General features: G+C 46.0%; 7 protein-coding genes across 7 annotated transcripts; 4 read left to right on the top strand and 3 right to left on the bottom strand.

The window, feature by feature from the left end:
- Nucleotides 1-2,198: 2,198 nt before the first annotated feature.
- BKA55DRAFT_696815 (uncharacterized protein) lies at nucleotides 2,199-3,611 on the top strand (the record flags this gene model as incomplete). Its single annotated transcript, XM_046200305.1, has 1 exon — nucleotides 2,199-3,611. The coding sequence occupies one exon, from the start codon at nucleotides 2,199-2,201 to the stop codon at nucleotides 3,609-3,611; it is 1,413 nt and encodes a 470-aa protein (XP_046042723.1).
- Nucleotides 3,612-6,046: 2,435 nt separating this feature from the next.
- Nucleotides 6,047-7,306, bottom strand: BKA55DRAFT_526862 (kinase domain-containing protein; the record flags this gene model as incomplete). Its single annotated transcript, XM_046188881.1, has 2 exons — nucleotides 6,047-6,717; nucleotides 6,796-7,306. 2 exons carry the CDS (start codon nucleotides 7,304-7,306, stop codon nucleotides 6,047-6,049), a joined length of 1,182 nt encoding a protein of 393 aa, XP_046042722.1.
- Nucleotides 7,307-8,066: 760 nt separating this feature from the next.
- BKA55DRAFT_583782 (uncharacterized protein) lies at nucleotides 8,067-8,505 on the top strand. The gene is made up of 2 exons (XM_046194248.1): nucleotides 8,067-8,351; nucleotides 8,430-8,505. The coding sequence occupies exons 1-2, from the start codon at nucleotides 8,140-8,142 to the stop codon at nucleotides 8,470-8,472; spliced, it is 255 nt and encodes an 84-aa protein (XP_046042721.1). The 5' UTR covers nucleotides 8,067-8,139; the 3' UTR covers nucleotides 8,473-8,505.
- Nucleotides 8,506-9,530: 1,025 nt separating this feature from the next.
- BKA55DRAFT_696812 (uncharacterized protein) lies at nucleotides 9,531-11,639 on the top strand (the record flags this gene model as incomplete). The annotated part of the gene is made up of 3 exons (XM_046200304.1): nucleotides 9,531-10,648; nucleotides 10,742-11,229; nucleotides 11,416-11,639. The coding sequence occupies 3 exons, from the start codon at nucleotides 9,531-9,533 to the stop codon at nucleotides 11,637-11,639; spliced, it is 1,830 nt and encodes a 609-aa protein (XP_046042720.1).
- Nucleotides 11,640-11,706: 67 nt separating this feature from the next.
- On the bottom strand, nucleotides 11,707-14,593 carry BKA55DRAFT_655157 (peptidase S8/S53 domain-containing protein). Its single transcript, XM_046197410.1, has 3 exons — nucleotides 14,358-14,593; nucleotides 13,948-14,310; nucleotides 11,707-13,902 (listed from the first exon to the last, which is right to left on the bottom strand). The coding sequence occupies exons 1-3, from the start codon at nucleotides 14,481-14,483 to the stop codon at nucleotides 11,767-11,769; spliced, it is 2,625 nt and encodes an 874-aa protein (XP_046042719.1). The 5' UTR covers nucleotides 14,484-14,593; the 3' UTR covers nucleotides 11,707-11,766.
- Nucleotides 14,594-15,510: 917 nt separating this feature from the next.
- Nucleotides 15,511-16,004, top strand: BKA55DRAFT_680676 (uncharacterized protein; the record flags this gene model as incomplete). The annotated part of the gene is made up of 1 exon (XM_046198225.1): nucleotides 15,511-16,004. One exon carries the CDS (start codon nucleotides 15,511-15,513, stop codon nucleotides 15,874-15,876), a length of 366 nt encoding a protein of 121 aa, XP_046042718.1. The 3' UTR covers nucleotides 15,877-16,004.
- A 486-nt stretch (nucleotides 16,005-16,490) lies between these two features.
- On the bottom strand, nucleotides 16,491-16,844 carry BKA55DRAFT_471180 (uncharacterized protein; the record flags this gene model as incomplete). The annotated part of the gene is made up of 1 exon (XM_046186142.1): nucleotides 16,491-16,844. A coding segment is annotated over one exon (354 nt), but the record flags the coding sequence as incomplete, so codon positions are not given.
- Between the last annotated feature and the right edge of the window lie 3 nt (nucleotides 16,845-16,847).

Genomic DNA, 16,847 nt, shown 5'->3' with positions numbered 1-16,847 from the left:
AGGCGAAGCAGATGGTTCGAGAAGTATGGGAAAGGGAATATCGTCACCTTCAGATTGTACGAAACTCCGTGGCCGACGAACCAGTTGCCAAGCGACAGCGGAAGTACTACAACCCGTTTCAGGCGTACTGTGAGCGCACTCGACCAGTCTCCGGGTGCAGTATGGTGAAAGAGGAAGCTTCTTCGCCAGACGGCATCGATGACGAGATGGACGAGCTCGAATCATGGCAGTCGTCGTGGGAGGATGGGGACAACGATGTTAGAGACCCAATATCGTATTGGCATGAGCGCAGACGGCGGTATCCTCGTCTCTCACGAATGACGTTGGACTTCCTTACGATTCAGCCGATGTCAGCAGAGTGTGAGAGGTTGTTTGCAGCGGCAGGACGTATGGTGACGCCGCTACGGAGCCGGCTTGATGCTGATATTATAGGTATGTGCCAAGTGTTGCGGTCGTGGTTACGGGCTGGGGTGATCGACGATTTGGACGAATTGTTTCTTCCTGTCGAAGAGAGTACTGGTGTTGGGGCGGATGAAACACCGTGGGTAGCGATGGGATGTGAAGGCAAGGAGATGGAAGAGCGAGGGTGGATATAGCTTGGCTTGGAGGTCAACGACTTCAACCAGTGGACATTCAACTCAATTTGACTCGCAATTGATCAACTCCACTGGGAATTATGATTGACCAGGTCAACTCAACGCAACTGAGGCATTCCGTTGATTGAATTGAATGGTTCCCATCCTTGTTTCCCAGGAGCCTTCGAGTTCACAGGAGGTTCATTGAGTTCCCCGAGTGAATGGCGGTTTTGCCCCTTAGACCTTGGGCTTGCGTCCACCAGTTAGCGCCCTCGAGGAGGAGCCTAGGATTCGCTGCGCAGCGAAAACCTGACTGGAGTTTGAGATCCCGCAGTGATCGTGCTTAATATCGCAAAAGAAATCTTCCACGCATTGAGGAAACAACGCTAATACTGGTGGATGCGCTTTACGTACTCTCAAGCACACACCAGGGTGAATATAGTACAAACACGTCGGTGCGGGTAAATGTGCCCACCACTAAATGTAACGCTGAGGGTTACGATGACTTGTAAATGTCAAAACGCTACAGCGGCAGTTAAATAAGCTCCATACAGCTCTCTGGTAATAGTCCCGAAAAGACTATAAACTGCGTCACTAATACGCATGATATCCGTTGGCAAAAGGAGCTTCCTGCTAAGGGTCAACGAAACTAGAGCCTTGTCCAGTCGCAACACGCTCTAATTTACAATTTATCTGCACCTACCCAAGAGCCTTTAACCCTATCTAAACAACATCCACTAATGAAGCATCCAACGCTAGGAAATGAGATAAGCCAGGCGTTACAATATCGGCCTACTCAAGCATGAAAACATATAACGCAATGCCTTCCTGTATTAAGGCCAATAACAATGCATACTCTTCTACCCCTGTGTAATTATTTAATAATCCGTCATGAAGCTGGGTTTATAACTGTTTTCAACTTTTTGACTTATCGCTAATATTCTTTTCAAACCCATGTAAGTCAATTTGAAATAGTAGCCCTGTACTGTGCCGTCCGGTGATATGACAATAGCGCCATGGCTCCATATACCTTCATTTGCTGGCACATGCAGAAAGAGTGGAACTTCCCAGTTTTAAGCGATCACATGTCAGCAGCATCTGCTTGTAGCACAGTTCATCTGTCAAGTGGATAGCCAGGATCTGTGGCTTGAACTATTAAAAGTCTACCAGCAGTTCGATATCTCAGTTCGGACGCAGTCCAATTGAATCTGCAGCCTCCAAATTTATTCGTACAGATGTTTACGCACGGGGTAAACCCTAAAATAGGAAGATTTGTTATGGTTGGGCCATTACAAGCCCATTCTTCCACCTTCTTCGTGCATAAATTCCTGTGACTTGTATTTTACGAAATTACATCATTTTATCTCTGTGGCTTTTCGGATTTGCATTATCACCTAGACCTCTGGTTGGGGTACATGTTTGTGGCTGCGGGAGGTGGTGAGTTGTGGTACAGCATGCTAACCTACATTCAACCCCATGCCGACACAGATAATCTAGCTATCTTCCATCTATATCTTTGACCTTCAAGAGCAATATTTCTACATATACTTTGTTACTCCTCCCCGGAAAACTTTGCAGCTCGTATTTCCTTCTTTAGCTGTAAGAGCATCTTAAACACCAAATATGAGTCAAGTGCGTTATAATTCTTTGGTTGAAACCATCTTCAAGTCTCCTAATCTTGACCGACGTATCCAACGAAAAATCATTAGAGACCTCTCGGACAACAACAACCCCCGATTACAATCGACTATTGAATTAAATGCGAGGCACATCATATGCCAAGCCAGAGCGCAAGGCTATAACGTTATCACTCGCTTTGTACCTCCTTATTGCTCAACTGTAACCTTCTATACCACCAGAATCGGCTTTGTTACAGTCTCACAGCTCAGTCCGACCTTTGATAGCAATCTCGAAAGGGTTGCTGACAATTTCGATGTTACCCGAGGGGCAATCAACACTCTCGAAGCAGCCTACCGTGATACGCTCCTCCTCAACGGTGCAAGGCACGGAGCGAGTGCATGTGGATCTATTAGTCATCTGCGCGACAAAACGGCGCATCAAAAAGCCCTTAATGGCTCAACTCTGGAGTACAACCAGGTTTACATCCGTTTAGAATGTCCTCCTTCTACGAATCCAGGACCTATACTCACCTTCAATCCTCCTCAACAAGATGGTGGAGTGCACATAGTTCAACATAAACTCCGTATCATCTTTCATTGCTTGTTTGGGGACAGCAAAGTCAACTTCCGAAAAGGTCCTGCCGCCGTAATCAATGACTTCCTCTACAAGACTCATGAAGGCAAATATGCGAAGAACGTACACCTTATCGGAGGAGAACTGTCTGCTCATTTAACCTTCCTTGGCCGAATATTTGCCTGTCTCAACCTCAACGCTACCAACGCTGGCATTGCGGTTATAATTGGGCTCTTTACTTCGGCGAAGATCGGCAACGAAAACATAGCTCTAACCCTAGCCGCATCAATACTACTAGGTCTTCGTATTTGGCAGTGGCTCTGGACACTGTTAATGACCACCACAACCTACGAAAATATTGCCTCCAATGACTTACGACTACGAACCGAGGAAGCAGCGGCGTCCTTATACGCTCTCGATTACTGGTACCTGGCGTTATTACTGGCGATGATATCTCCTCAGGAGAATATCTATGGTCGTGGGACCTACCGCTCATGGCTAGACGTTGCGGGGTCGGGAATTCTTGAAATGACTGGCCCGGCGCCGCCAGAACTTCTTTACTTTGCAGGGTATATCACGACTTCACTAGATCCAAGTGAACTCGACAATAGGTGGGACAGCTGCGCACCACTAGCGGCTTGGGTTCCTTACGATACTCATCGAATTACTTATGCGTCAAATGACAAGGTGCGAAAAATTTCGCTAATCGATAACTTCCTTCACTTGTCCAGTTCCAGCAGAGCATCGCTTAGAGAACATGCAGGCTCTTTGGTTTTTAAGCATGATGGAGATGAATTCAGCCTGCCACGGACACTTCGTATATATAGCAAGGAGATAGGGTAGGGGGTAGCTATACAAAGATTTGTCTGCTATAGGGAAAAACAGTAATTACCGAGGGTTTTACTATACCAAAGGCTGCTTATAGCTTAATCTATTAAGTTAATTAAGATTTTATCTTATAACGTGGTTGATAAGCATGCCGACCAAAAATCCCTCAATCTACATTATTACTATCTGATCAAACAGTTCTCAACCACCCAATATGTCACAATCTTCAAATAAAGCTAGAATTATTCTTGCACTTCAAGCCCTTCAGAATAACCCAAAAATAAGTCTCCGACGTGCCGCAAAGGCCTGCCAAGTCAGCTATAGAACCCTCCGCGATTAAAAGAATGGCATTCAATCACGATGCGATTTTATCCCAAAGTCACGTAAACTATCTGATCTAGAGAAACAGATAATAGTCTAATTCATTCTCAACCTAGATTCGCGACGATTTCCCTTATAACTATGTTTTATTAAAGAAATAGCTGATTCTCTACTAGTTAACCGCAATATATTACCCATTAGTAAGCACTAGGGTTAACGTACATGATAAGCGAGACAAGCGAAATGGTCACATTTCTCAACCTCTAAACTAGAAATCGGAATAAAAACACAACAAATTAATTAATTAATTAAAACTACTCACTATACTCTTCCCCAGATGTCTCAATTATTACCTATCAGGTTCTTGCATTATGACCAGGCTTACCGCATATACCACAATGCCGAACCCTTGGTCGCGCCGACCTTCCTTGACCACCACTTCGGGATGATTCGGCCACTACCTGCGCATCAACATCCATCTGATCAGTTACTTGCCTTCCTTCCTCTACTGTCATTACCCCTCTTTTCTGCAGTCGGGTCCTTCTTGCCCTCCGGCGGCGGCTTAATATCTCATTTGCCTGTTGAAGGTCTTGGACCTGACCCCGTAATAAGGTAACCTCATGCATAACTGCCTTTGTTCCCTTTGAAAGAGACTTCAGAGCGCCTAGGATTGACTCTGGGGAGCTGTTCTGATGCCTTCTAATTCGTCTTTCAATATATTCAGACTGAGACCCAGCCTCAAGCACGGTCTTTGGAGTCTTTGAGACCTAAGGTGTTGACGGGCTAGCCACCTCCTCAACTGGCGTTGGAGTCCGTTGCTGCATATCAAGCTTTGAGACCACATTTTCCGCATTAAGAGGAACAAGCCCAGCTCCTCTAAAGGCCGACTTGATATTTCTTTCTGTCATAGTAGCTTGAAATTCGGCATAAAAGGCCGGAAAGAACTCAGTCTTCGAAACGTGGGTTATAGAGCATCTGATCAAATGCTCTATTTCTCGACCATAAGCATTCTTAAGCACGCTAAAGCACCCGACGTCAAGGGGCTAAAGTAGATGAGACGAATGAGGCGGCATACAAAGCCTAATGATCTTATTTTCCTCGCAATATCTCTCGAAGTCGATCGAGTGGTGGCTTTCATACCCATCAAGGATTAAGAGACGATAGAAACCAGTTGATCGATTGGTCGTACACCGGTCAAAGTGCTTTAGCCACTCTAAACCGGTCTTATTATCGGTCCAGCCATTTTGGGTTATTGTAATAGCCCAATCGCCCGGGAGGTTGCTTTCTCGGTACCAGTTGGCGAGGTGATATTGGCCCGCACCGATGATAAACGGCTGGACCGCCCAACCATCCGCATTAATCGCCTGAATGACCATAATCCATTCCCGGTTTCCAGGCTGCACTGATTTTGGTTTTCCACGCCTATCTGTACCTGTGACGACCATTCCGCTTGCAATCATGCCCATAAGAAAGCCAGTCTCGTCGACGTTATAGATATCATTTGATCGGATGCCATATTTCGCGATTGTATTCGCCATAAGCGTAAACCAGTTACGGATAATAGTTGGATCTTCACACTTGGCTCTCTGGTAGTCGTATTTCCGAAAAGAACGCGTCTTAAGGTCTGGGTGTCGCTTGACGAAGTTTGAAGCCCAACGCGTGCCGACTGGTGGCGCGTCGCGGTCGGCAAGTAATTGATCAGCCATTTCTTTCACACTACATAGCCGGGGGGAAAATCCTCGCGAATCCAGGTCGAGAATAAACTGAATAAGAGTCTGTTCCTCTAAATCAGATAGTTTGCGTGAATTAGGCATTATATCGCGTCGAGCAGGAATGCCATTATATCGGTTAAGGAGATTACTATAGCGAACTTTATAGATCTTTGCAGCGCGTCGAAGACTCAATTTTGGGTCATTCTGGTAGGCTTGAAGTGCAAGAATGATATTTGCCTCATTAATTGATTGTGGCATATTAGGTGGTTGAGAAATAAGTAATCAAATAGAAAGAGGAGAGATTGAGGGAAAAGTGACCATTTCGCTTATCTGACCATTTCGCTTATCATGCACGTTATATATAAAATATAAAGAAATTCTTATACTAATAGCATTATAAAAAGACATTATAAAGTTTTATAATCTATACATCTCTATAAGCGCCTTTAAAGAATTATCCTCTAGCAGCTGACTGGCAGTTAGGCGATTCTCGGGCAGATATGAAAGTCCCTTCCGCAGCACGGAAAGCACAAGCTCTCGCTCTACCGTATCAGCATCCGGTCGATGCCGTGCTACCTTGTTTTCAAGTGCCATTGAAGGGATTCTTTCATATCCCTCATTATACCACTGGTCATCACAAGCGCCGCCTGCCTCATAAGTTCCCCTCCATATAGCAGGAAAGGGTCCTAGAGTCTGAATCATGGACGACACTATTAGAGAGTTTGTCGCGCCATGAAAGAGATTATAGCCCATATATAGCTGTGCGAAAATGCACATGTAGCTCCACATGTCAGTGGCGAACGTTGGGCCATGATTGTGAATTTTCTCTGGTGCGCAATAAATAAGAGGCGACTGCAGCTTTTGCGAGACTGGAGTGCCTGACTTAATTGCTAGTCCAAAATCTCCAAGAGATATATCATCTCCTATTAGGTTTTTGTCGACCTGCATTGGCATGACGAGCTCGCCTGCTTTCCATAGGTCGGGATATAGAGGTATTTTCTTAGGGCGCCCTATGCACTGGTACTTTGCAGTTGCAGTGCTGTGATCAATAGGCAGGAGAGAGTACATAATATTTGCACTACTTAGATCTGTAAAAATATATTAGTTTACATATTATTATAAAGCAGTATAAGGGGGCATAAGAGGGCTAAGGTAAGTTGACTAACCCCCATGCACGATTCCACCATCATGCAGTTGTTTGATAGCTTGTAACAGTTGCTTGGCAGCTGACATCCGATTGGCAGCTGGTTTTTGACGTCGATAATCTCGAAGGTTAGGACCTTGTAGAGGCAAAACGAGGACGCGGTGGGTGCCGTGAGATCCACGAAGGGTGAATGTATTTTGATAAAGCGTGAGATAGGAGGTGGTCTGAACGACCTTGATAATCTCTCTCTGCATTTCATACTCACGCTCACCCGGCTTCTCAGGCGTCATAATCTTAAGAGCCACATCTGTCTTCCCAAGTATGTCATATGCCATCCAGACAGTTGAAAATCCCCCGTGGCCTAGCTTATGTTCAATGTGATACTGGCCGGCTAGGATGTCGCCAATGCAGATAGGGTAGTAAAGTCCCTCTAGATAGCGTTCAGGGTCTTCAGAAGCCTCCTCGACTTCATGTTCGTTATCTGAGTCCACGAAATCACCTCGATCAAGGATATCATCGTCACAACTGGGCATACTGATGGCAGAGAGTTTCGAGTCGTAGGGTGGCCTTGATTATTTCTGAAGGTAGGGGAGATTGAAATCTTTAGAAGTATATAAAAGCTAGAGGAAGCGCTAGGATTAGGGCTAGGAGGGGTTATGGTTAAGATAGAGGTAAGGTAGGATTAACAAATCAGCCAAGGTTCCTGAGAAAACACTACAGCGCCTCTTCACGTGATGGATTTAACAGGGGTGTAATAAGTGGGCCTTTGTCAGATAAGGCAAGGCCCGACACAGGATGCAGCCAAGGCGCTTATATGAGTGTTGGTTCAAGAAAATATTTCTCTATTCTTATTGTAAGGTAATTAATTGGCCAGTCTATAAAAGGATTTCTTTACAAGGGCTGGTTTAACCAGGTTATAAATATAGGCCTAGTGTTGAATGAATCTAATAATATGCTAATAATAGGGATAAGAACCCCTTGCCACGGTTAGTACCAGGACACCAGGCAGATAAGTGTTACAACCTAGAGTTATACCTATGGCCTAGCAGCAAAATCATACCAGTAGCCCCCACCCGCTGGCGATACGCTGGCCTTGTGTTAGCCATATAAGTTATATAGCGCGCTTAAAGGCCAGGCCAGGATGGAGCCAGAGGGAGTTACCTTACTAACAGCCAATGGGACTAGGTCAAGATACAGACAGCCGCCATAGCATATAAGAACATGTATAAGTATATAAGGGGTCTGTCTTGTCAGTTTGTTAAATCTTGTATCACTTAACTTAATCTCTTACGGCTTAGCACCATTATAACAACACAATATTTTCCCTACAGCAGGCATCTGTAGCCTAGTTCTGACCTTATCTATCATGGCTTTTGCACACTATAACTGTATACTCCCGGCCGAAACATATGATGGCCATGTCGGCAGCATCCGCATTCGATGGTCAAACAGCGCGATGCAGAGGCTTCACGATGAAGCCAATGACAGTGGAGTACCGGTTATGACGATGAAGGCTCTCTGTGAGCATTTGGCTTATAGCAGTGCCTATCGGCTTCAGAATGACCAAGCCCTAATACGGTATGAGAACCTAACCCAGGGATTAATTCAAGATTCTCTTATAACCCTAACCCTGACAATTATTTGTTGCGTCGACAGCCTGCCGAGGATTAAATTTGTATGGGAAATTTCGTGGCGCTAGCAAGACAATGGGTGGCGCGACGATTAAAATGAGTGTCTGCCGACGATTAGCGTTTCGGGCGCTATAGCAGCTACAGTAAGTTTAAAACAGGTAAGAATGTAAAAGAAATGCTTGCGAATCGATTGATACTAATATCAGTATATAAAGTCGCGATATCAGCAACTGCGCGGTGTATTTGCTTCGAGGTCATTTTTTTTGATAGTTGTTGGGCGACAGGGTTTGTGAACATGGATTAGTCTGCCACAGCCAACCAGAGCGCCTTCTTGACTTACAAAGTTCAGCAACAGCTGTAGCCATATGTCTCATCACATTCAGGTCACATTCAGCTCGAACTGCCGATGTAGAGTAAAGGGGTTCTAGGAAAGTATTAATACTGCATAGTAGCTAATAGAGCTCGAAGTTCAAAGTAAGACTTTAATCCCGTTAAATTCGTTCGTAATGGAGTACTTTACATATAATCCAGAATTCCGACTTCTCTGCTGCCGTATATGCCAGACTATGGTTACACAGAAACAAGTTAAGGTGCATCTTTGCAGTGAGCCGCATAATCTTGGTATTGAGGCAGTCAAGGATGCACAAGTGTGGACATCTAAGCTTATAACCCTAACCCTAACCCAGTCAACCATGCCGCGTTATGGCCCTCCTCCACCAGTTCAACAAGTCCCTAATTATTCTAGACATCGGCCACAGCCACCCCCTACTTTGAACCAGCCAATGCCAAGGCAACAACATTAGGGTCCAATGGAAAATCTTGATGCTGGTCATAGGGTTTCAGGCCGACACTCTGGCTCTCAACAGTACTCCGCACCTGATCGGGAGGAGATCGAAAAGGTCGCTAAGGCTTATATGGAAAGCGAACAGACGAACTGGAGAAGACATGAGGAAGAAACAAAGAAAGACGCACAGCGGCAACTCGAAACTGATCGAGCACAGATAGAACTTGAGCTAAGGAATCAGTACTAATCAGAACTTGAAGCCTAGCGAAAGAGAATGGCGAAGGAGATGGCCAAAGATCGAGATATGCGTGTTAAAACTGAAAGAGAATACATCGCTGCCAAATGGGAAGAAAGGCTAGCTACACAGTCCCAAGCCAGACTTCAGTCAGAGAAGCAGTGCAAATCCAATTAGAGGAGGCAGCCGAGAGAGAACGAAACCTCAGAGAGAGAATTGCCCAAGTTGAGTCTCAGCTTCAAGCACAGCAAGCTGGCCAGGATGAGATACAGCGCAAGATGATGACAGAGTCGAAGGATGCTTTACGTCGACTCGAGACCAGAATTGAGTCCGAAGCCAGACATAGAGAGCATGTTGAAGATGGGCGCAACAGTTTGATTGAAAAGCTATCCATATCGGAAAGACTCTATCTGGCAGAGGTTGATAAAAGCACATTGGCGAGCAACGAGTGCGGCAAGCTACAGGCACAGCTTTCTCTATCCGAAATGACGGTCAAGGCAAAAGACGAACAAATTGCAAAAGCCACGGATGGTCGTGATGATTTAAACAGGAAACTCGTTATGAGCGACGAAGCGCGGAAGTTGACAGAACTTGAAATTAAGGCGACACAAGACGACCGCATTCTACTGCAGACAAAAGTCACCGAGTTGGAAGAACGCCTTACATTGGAAACTAGTCAGAGGACAGATTTGATGAAGGAATATAGTGAACTACAAACACAGTTTTCTGAGTTGCAGGAGCAGTACAATGACAAATTGGAAGAAGAGGAGAGGGAAGCAACAGAGATTGAAAAGGTTCTTGAAGCAGAAAGAAATCTTGTTACCTCTGCAATGACAACTCGGTTCGGTGAGGAGGTTGCAGATCTAAGAGCAAGCTTGGAAACGACTATGAACCAAGAAGCAGAATCTAGGCTCGCACCGATACAGCAAGGCCTAGTAATACTGGCGGGAAAGCTTGCATCAGAAACGACGCTCCGACAAAGGGCAGAAAGAGAGTGTGATAGCTTCCGCACCGAACTTTTCGATATGAAGCAGCTGGCTCATAGACTACAAACACACTATGGACATAGCCCACACAACAACTATGGCGAGAGGAGAGAGCAACGAATTATCACAGGCAATGATGTGGCATTCAGACCTCTCGATCAAGTTGATCATCGAGAAAGAGACCACGTCAAAGCCCGCACCCATCGCCTATCAACTGCACCTTCTGTTCCGGACGCGCCGTAGTTTTTCATAGGCCAGAGTGAAGCAGAAGACTTCTCAGACGTTGGTCTAAGTAGCAGTGGCTATTATTTGGTTGATCCTGAGACTGGCAGGTATCTGGGCATTCCACTAAGGGACAGCTTGGGAAGTTTCACTAACTGGAATGCTATCAATGGTCACAATGGGGCAATCGCAACTAAAGGCCATCTTTATCAGGGTGCAGATGGCCGAACTCATATTGCCTATGCTGACAGACGGCACACACCTCTTGATTCAGACAGTCAATCGTATTCAGCAAGTGCTGATAGTGACCTGGATCACGGGGAGAATATGAATGGAACACCTATGGAGTCCACGACAACGGCCTCGCACCACTCAGCTAAACATCAAGGGTCATCCCAATCAGAAGATATGGAGAGAAGGAATAACGACGAATATGTTCCTGTGCAAATCCTTGATGGTAGAAGAAAGGCAGACACTAGATTGAACAGCCCCGAAGAGAGAGCATCTGATCATACATCCAATATCCATCAACCTACTCCTCTCAGACCGGTCCAGCTCAAAATTGACACTGGAGAAGACAACGGTCATGATCAGGACGGTGAGCACGACTTTCAAAGTGAGGTCAGGTCCGAATCATTTCGAAATGCCCAAATGAGGCCTCAGGTCCCTCAACAACACTCCAGCAGTGAGGTATCACATTCTACAAAGGATGTGCCTGCATCTGACCTTATAACTCAACATGGAGAAAGACATGGCGTTACATCTTACGCTAATCACATAATAGAGCCTATGCTTCTCCTACCGTATGCGGATCCTATAGGAAGGCCTGTCTTTCTGTTTCCCAATCCGAATGGTAGAATTATTCGAGCAACACCCAATGGAAGAGTAGTGGAGGAAGACCAAAATGGCGTTATATGGGGCTTCCAGAGATCCACGACTGTCAATCACTTAGAACCCGGAAATAAAAATGCCACAAGGAGGCCAGAGAGTATGAGTAAGGTGCTTTAGAATAGAGATGTAAGGATATTACGTTATTAATGAATGATACCATCACGTAGCTACTGGCTAAAATATACCCACCACTGTCTGTAATGGCATCACAGTCATTTCATAACGTGCCAAACAACCATGATGTTCAAGGGTACCTAAAGCTGAAGACAGGCGACTCAGACTTATCCCAATCGCTCTCCTTCTTCTCATTTCCGAAGATTCTCAGAGCACGATAAGCAACTTTGTACTTTCCAGCAGGTGCATATCCTCCATCGGCCATCTGGCCGGTGAGAGTAATGGCATTCGGGCCCGAAGGGACCCACAAGGCAGGGAACCAAGCAGGTGCTCCCACACTCTTGCCAGTCGAGTTACCATGGACGGGAATCAGTTGAGCTTCTAGCTTAGCAGATCCTAAAGCGAGATTCCATGCTAGAGCAGGAGCAGGCTTCTCATTAGTAGCGTTCTGTCCTCTGATAGGAACAACAAAAGTGTAATTTCCTGGTACGGGATTGAGGTTTGTATCATTAGACTTGGTGATCCAGGTATCATCAGCGGCTAAGACACGGGAGTTGCGAAGAGAGCCAGTTAGACCCTGGTAGGGAAGAGACAGGGAGACTCCCGTGCCATTGACAGCGATGTATCCAGACCAAAGTGCAAGACGCTTAGCATCAACGCCCTCGGGAGGAGTTGGCATGACCTCAATGGTAACAGAGTCACCAGCACCAATGCTAACCTTGGCCTCGCTGAACTTGAGGCTGGCGTGGGCATCTACAACTTCGTTGGGGAACATAGAAGCATACATGCTGCCATTGATAAGAGTGTAGACGCTCTTGGTGGGAACATGCGAGATGCTGAGATCAAGACCCTTGTCACCAGTGTTGTGAAGAGTGAAGTTGAGAACCTCAGTGAAGTGATCGGTATCGTTGAAAGACAGGCTGGAATGGCTCATCAAGAGGGTAGAGTAAGCAGCGTCGTAGGCTTGAATCAAACCAGCACCTTGTTGAGGCACAGGAGCAAGATAGTCGTAGGTCTTATTACCGTCGTTGTAAAGCGCAGGGTTGGCAGTGGAAGACAGAAGGGTCTCATACTCCTGTGGCTCAAGTCTTCCTCGAACCTGAGCAATGAGAGCGATAATAGCGGCGGCCAAGGGAGTAGCCATTGAAGTTCCGGAAAGAACAGCATAACCTCCCTTCTTGAGAGGATAGGTCGAGAGAATGTGTCCACCAGGTGCACCAAATTGGGGCTTGACATCCATCTCCCAAGTCGGTCCCCAAGAGGAGTAAGTGCTCACAGCGCCGCCAGTCTGATTGTTCTTGTTCTCTACAAGAATGACCTTCTTATTAGAGCGGTGAGCCATATCGAGAGTGACTTTAGATCCCTTTTTAAGAAGTTCAACCCACGTGGTACCGACCTTGGAGTTCAGCATAGCAACAGCACGGAGACCATCAACAGTTGAAAGGTCAAGGGTTACAGAACCGGCCCCGGGAAGATCGTTGTAGAACATCAAGTACTTTGCGCCATGCATAGCAGCATTCTGTGCCTTCTGGACGAAAGTACAGTTTCCACGACGGATCAAAACGATGTTTCCGCCGAGATCAGGTGTATTAGCAGGGTAAGGATCACAGCCACCGTTGGGTATAATAGGGTCCAGGTTAGGAGCCCAAAGAGGCAGAGTAACGTTGTCCCAAGCAGCGGGAGCGCCAGCAGTGTAACCAAAGTCAGTCTTCTTGCTGGAGCCATCGACAGTGTAGTGAGTGATGTTGATAAGAGAAACGTAGTCGCTGTTGTCATAAGACGCAATAGCCATGACCTTCTTACCGTTGGCGGCGCTGGAGGCGTAAAAGATACCCTGATCGCCAGAGTTACCAGCAGCGAGAGTACAAGGAACGCCCTTCTCGACAATTCGAGAGACGACGACAGCCCAGGGTTCCTCAGACCATCCACTGGGTCCTCCAATGGAAGCGGTAATGATGTCAGCGGTATCCTGGTAAGCCTGGTTAAAAGCGGCAATGAGAACATCGGTACCGGCTTGTCCAGTGCATCCAAAGACTTTGTAGGCGCCGAGTTTGACTCCGGGAGCAGCACCAGTGAAACCATACTCGTTCTCTTGAGCAGCGATAATGCCAGCGACGTGAGATCCGTGTCCCATGCAATCCATTGGGTCATCGTCAGGGTGGGCAGTGTTAGAACCATTATAGGCGTCTCCAACGAAGTCAGTACCAAAAGAAACAAGGTAGTCGGGACTGAAGCCGCCACCGAGAGCAGGATGCAAATAGTCGATCTAATCAAGTTAGCCGGAGTCCAAACAAATGAGTTATAAACTTACACCAGTGTCAACAACAGCAACCTTGATACCATGTCCAGTAATGCCCTTCTTCCTCAGCTTATCAACCTGAGTCATGACGTGAGTCGAGTACGTATCAGCCTTACTATGCAGATTACGCTTCTTGAGAGGAGCCTCCATGTCAGCCGTAGCAGTCCACTCAACACGTGGCTGAGGAATACTGTAGAGCTTGACAGGCCACATGTTCTTGATAGGTGGAAGCTCAGCTATCTTAGCGGCCATCTGCCCGGCAGTAGTAACATCGTTAAACTGGACAGAAACGCCCTTGAAGAGATCATAATCGAGTTCCAAGCGGGTGGTGAACTTGACATCATCATCAATTAATTCGTGAAAATCCAGAATATTCTAAAAATATTAGCGGGTTGATGAGTGTGTTGGTGGCAAAGGCGTACGTGATTTTCTTCGAATTCAAATATGTAGGCACCAGGAAATTGGGTAACATCAGTAGCCTGTTCAGTTGCTTGAACAGCAGTGGACAACCCTGCGAAAAGCAGAGCGGTCAATCCTAAACGGACCATAATGAGCGTGGCCGGTAAGATAAAAGAGTGACTTGAAAAGAATGACAAAAGACAATAAGGAGCGTGAAACAGTCAAAGAGTGACAGAATACCAGAGCGAGTTGAATGAAGGGGAGGCCTTGGTATATCAACAGCGTCTGAGCGTTGCATAGCATTTATATAGGCTATACGGGTTAGATCAATGCAACGCCATCTATATGCCGTTACATGTGATGAGACGTTAAAAAAGGTTAATCCTGGAAGACTAGCAGATTACCGGTAAGTGCTTCAAATAAACTCCCTTTCAACCAAAGGTTCCAATCAATTACCATAAGTTCTCGTTACATTTTTCATTCCGACAGCTTTCTTATCATCAGACGTACCACCTTGAAGTTGGCGCTAACTCATCTAGAGTCTTGAATTCAGGGGAAATGCAGGGATTGGCGTTACAAAATCTCGGTTTAATTCTGGAACGGAGAGATTACCTCCAGGGAACATTCATCGACTGCCGAAACTCCGCTGATATGCCCATGGTCTGTAATTTTAACGATATGGATATACGATGATTGATGCAGCAGGTAAAGGCTTGAACGAGTTTATCTGGGGGGCCTTTTTTGATCCGTGGGTTTTATCGATGTAAGCAAAAGATGGCTACATCCCTACATCCCTATTGTCCGTCCCATTTTCAGTAAAAGAGGAAATTCACCACCTCTCATTGGCTTATACCCCTGCAAAATCCTCTTTCGCTGAAAGAGGGACAGTGTTTTAGAGGTCCCCGCAGATTATTTTGATTAAAAGTGCGTGATAACTTTCTTATTGGCTGGTTTGTTCCTTTGTTGCAACCCTCCTAGCTGGATTTACTTTGGTGGCGCAGAGCGATACTACCTCCTGGGCGCTTACATGCAAATCGATATCTTAACCGTGCATGTTTCGTGACCGCGTTGCAGAAGTATAGAAAGCACTCTACTAATTGATTCTTATTCTTGTCAGTCGTCCAGTTTGCTATAATAATACATCGACTACTCTAGCGACCCTGACGATCTTCAAACATGTGGCCTCCAGAGTTCCGTGAACATCAGCCAGATGATCACGACGTTGAACAGAACGAAACAACTCCATGGTTACAGCATACCGGTTGGCCTCGTTTATTTCACGACCGACCGCTTGGCATCATCGCGGCCACGGCAAGAAAGCCCAAATTAGCATGGAACGAAGACTATCTATTGGGCCAATGGAACGATACAGCACTCCGGAGTCCAGCTGCCGTGGAAGCCCAGCTACGAATCATACTCCGTGGTGTCGACCTCATGATTGATCGAGCCGTGTTCACGTTGGCCAAGACTTCATACAGATCTCGATGCTGTTCAATACCTACTGGAAAGATAACTTTTGGCCCCACAAATTCAAAGTTGTGAACTGCCTGAAAAGATATGTGGATGTATAGAAGAGGTTCATTTGTTATGTGTCCAGAGTTCAACATGTTGAAACACATCAGCAGCAAGATATATACAGCTTACGGCTCGGACGCGATGAAACCATCATGATGTGTCATATACTATATCTGGTTGCTCTTCTACAACGCGAGGCTGTGAACTCTAACTGGAATCTGGATAAAGGACATAAGGAAGATAAGGATAAGCCTGGCGACTGTAGTAATAGAGATAAGTATGAAGATAAAGATGACGATGGTGATGGAGCTAACAAGGAATGGTATTAACAAGTACGACCGAGTCGAGACTGAGAATCATTCCAACAAAAACGGTAAATATTGCACTTGTTAAGGATTTGGGGGAAGACAGGGCCACTTCCTTAATACGTGTATGCCAAGAAAATGTGATGACAAAGGAAGATTTCTGCGTAGCGGCTGAGTTCATTGTGTATTTAATGACTGAGCAGTACAAGAGACTCCATCTCAAGGCGACCACAGGCTGACCCCCTCACCGCTGTAGCGATCAACCTCGCAATAGGCGGTACCATCAGAATTTGTTGACCCTGATCTCTTCACAAGGTATCCTGGTGTAGCAGAGTAGGTATTTGAGTCATGTTGCTTTCTTTTGGTGGTCCTCTGCTGCAAAGTCCGCTTCGCGTCATTGCGCACCTTTTCAGCGATGTTCTTCAAGAGCTTCCTGTGAGCTTCTCGAGCTTCCGCATCGTCCTCGTCAGAGATTTCCGGTAAACGCCAATTTGGGTACAGATTCAGATGTGAAGGCCGAACTTGAATCTGGCTCTGTGAGTGTGAGCTGAAGTAATAGTGGCATAAGCGACAGGTTGGCTTGCTGGCGCTGATGTATTGCCATTGCCGCCAAAATCTATTTGGCATTGTGATTCCGTTTTTGTTGAGGTAGTGATGAATGAGAACTTCTGCGTGTACGAGTGGCCTGAAAGT

Source organism: Fusarium redolens (assembly GCF_020744475.1).
Source record: "Fusarium redolens strain MPI-CAGE-AT-0023 chromosome Unknown BKA55scaffold_24, whole genome shotgun sequence".
NCBI lineage: Eukaryota > Fungi > Ascomycota > Sordariomycetes > Hypocreales > Nectriaceae > Fusarium > Fusarium redolens.
This window is presented reverse-complemented; position numbering and strand designations above follow the sequence as displayed.

What these genes read in the sequence shown, in the direction of transcription:
- BKA55DRAFT_583782 (XM_046194248.1), top strand. Translation starts at nt 8,140, where the DNA reads ATGGCTTTTGCACACTATAACTGTATACTCCCGGCCGAAACATATGAT. An exon ending in AATGACCAAGCCCTAATACG is followed by an intron (nt 8,352 to 8,429) that starts GTATGAGAACCT and finishes TTGCGTCGACAG; the next exon opens with CCTGCCGAGGATTAAATTTG.
- BKA55DRAFT_655157 (XM_046197410.1), bottom strand. Translation starts at nt 14,483, where the DNA reads ATGGTCCGTTTAGGATTGACCGCTCTGCTTTTCGCAGGGTTGTCCACT. An exon ending in TTGAATTCGAAGAAAATCAC is followed by an intron (nt 14,311 to 14,357) that starts GTACGCCTTTGC and finishes TAATATTTTTAG; the next exon opens with AATATTCTGGATTTTCACGA. An exon ending in TTGCTGTTGTTGACACTGGT is followed by an intron (nt 13,903 to 13,947) that starts GTAAGTTTATAA and finishes TAACTTGATTAG; the next exon opens with ATCGACTATTTGCATCCTGC.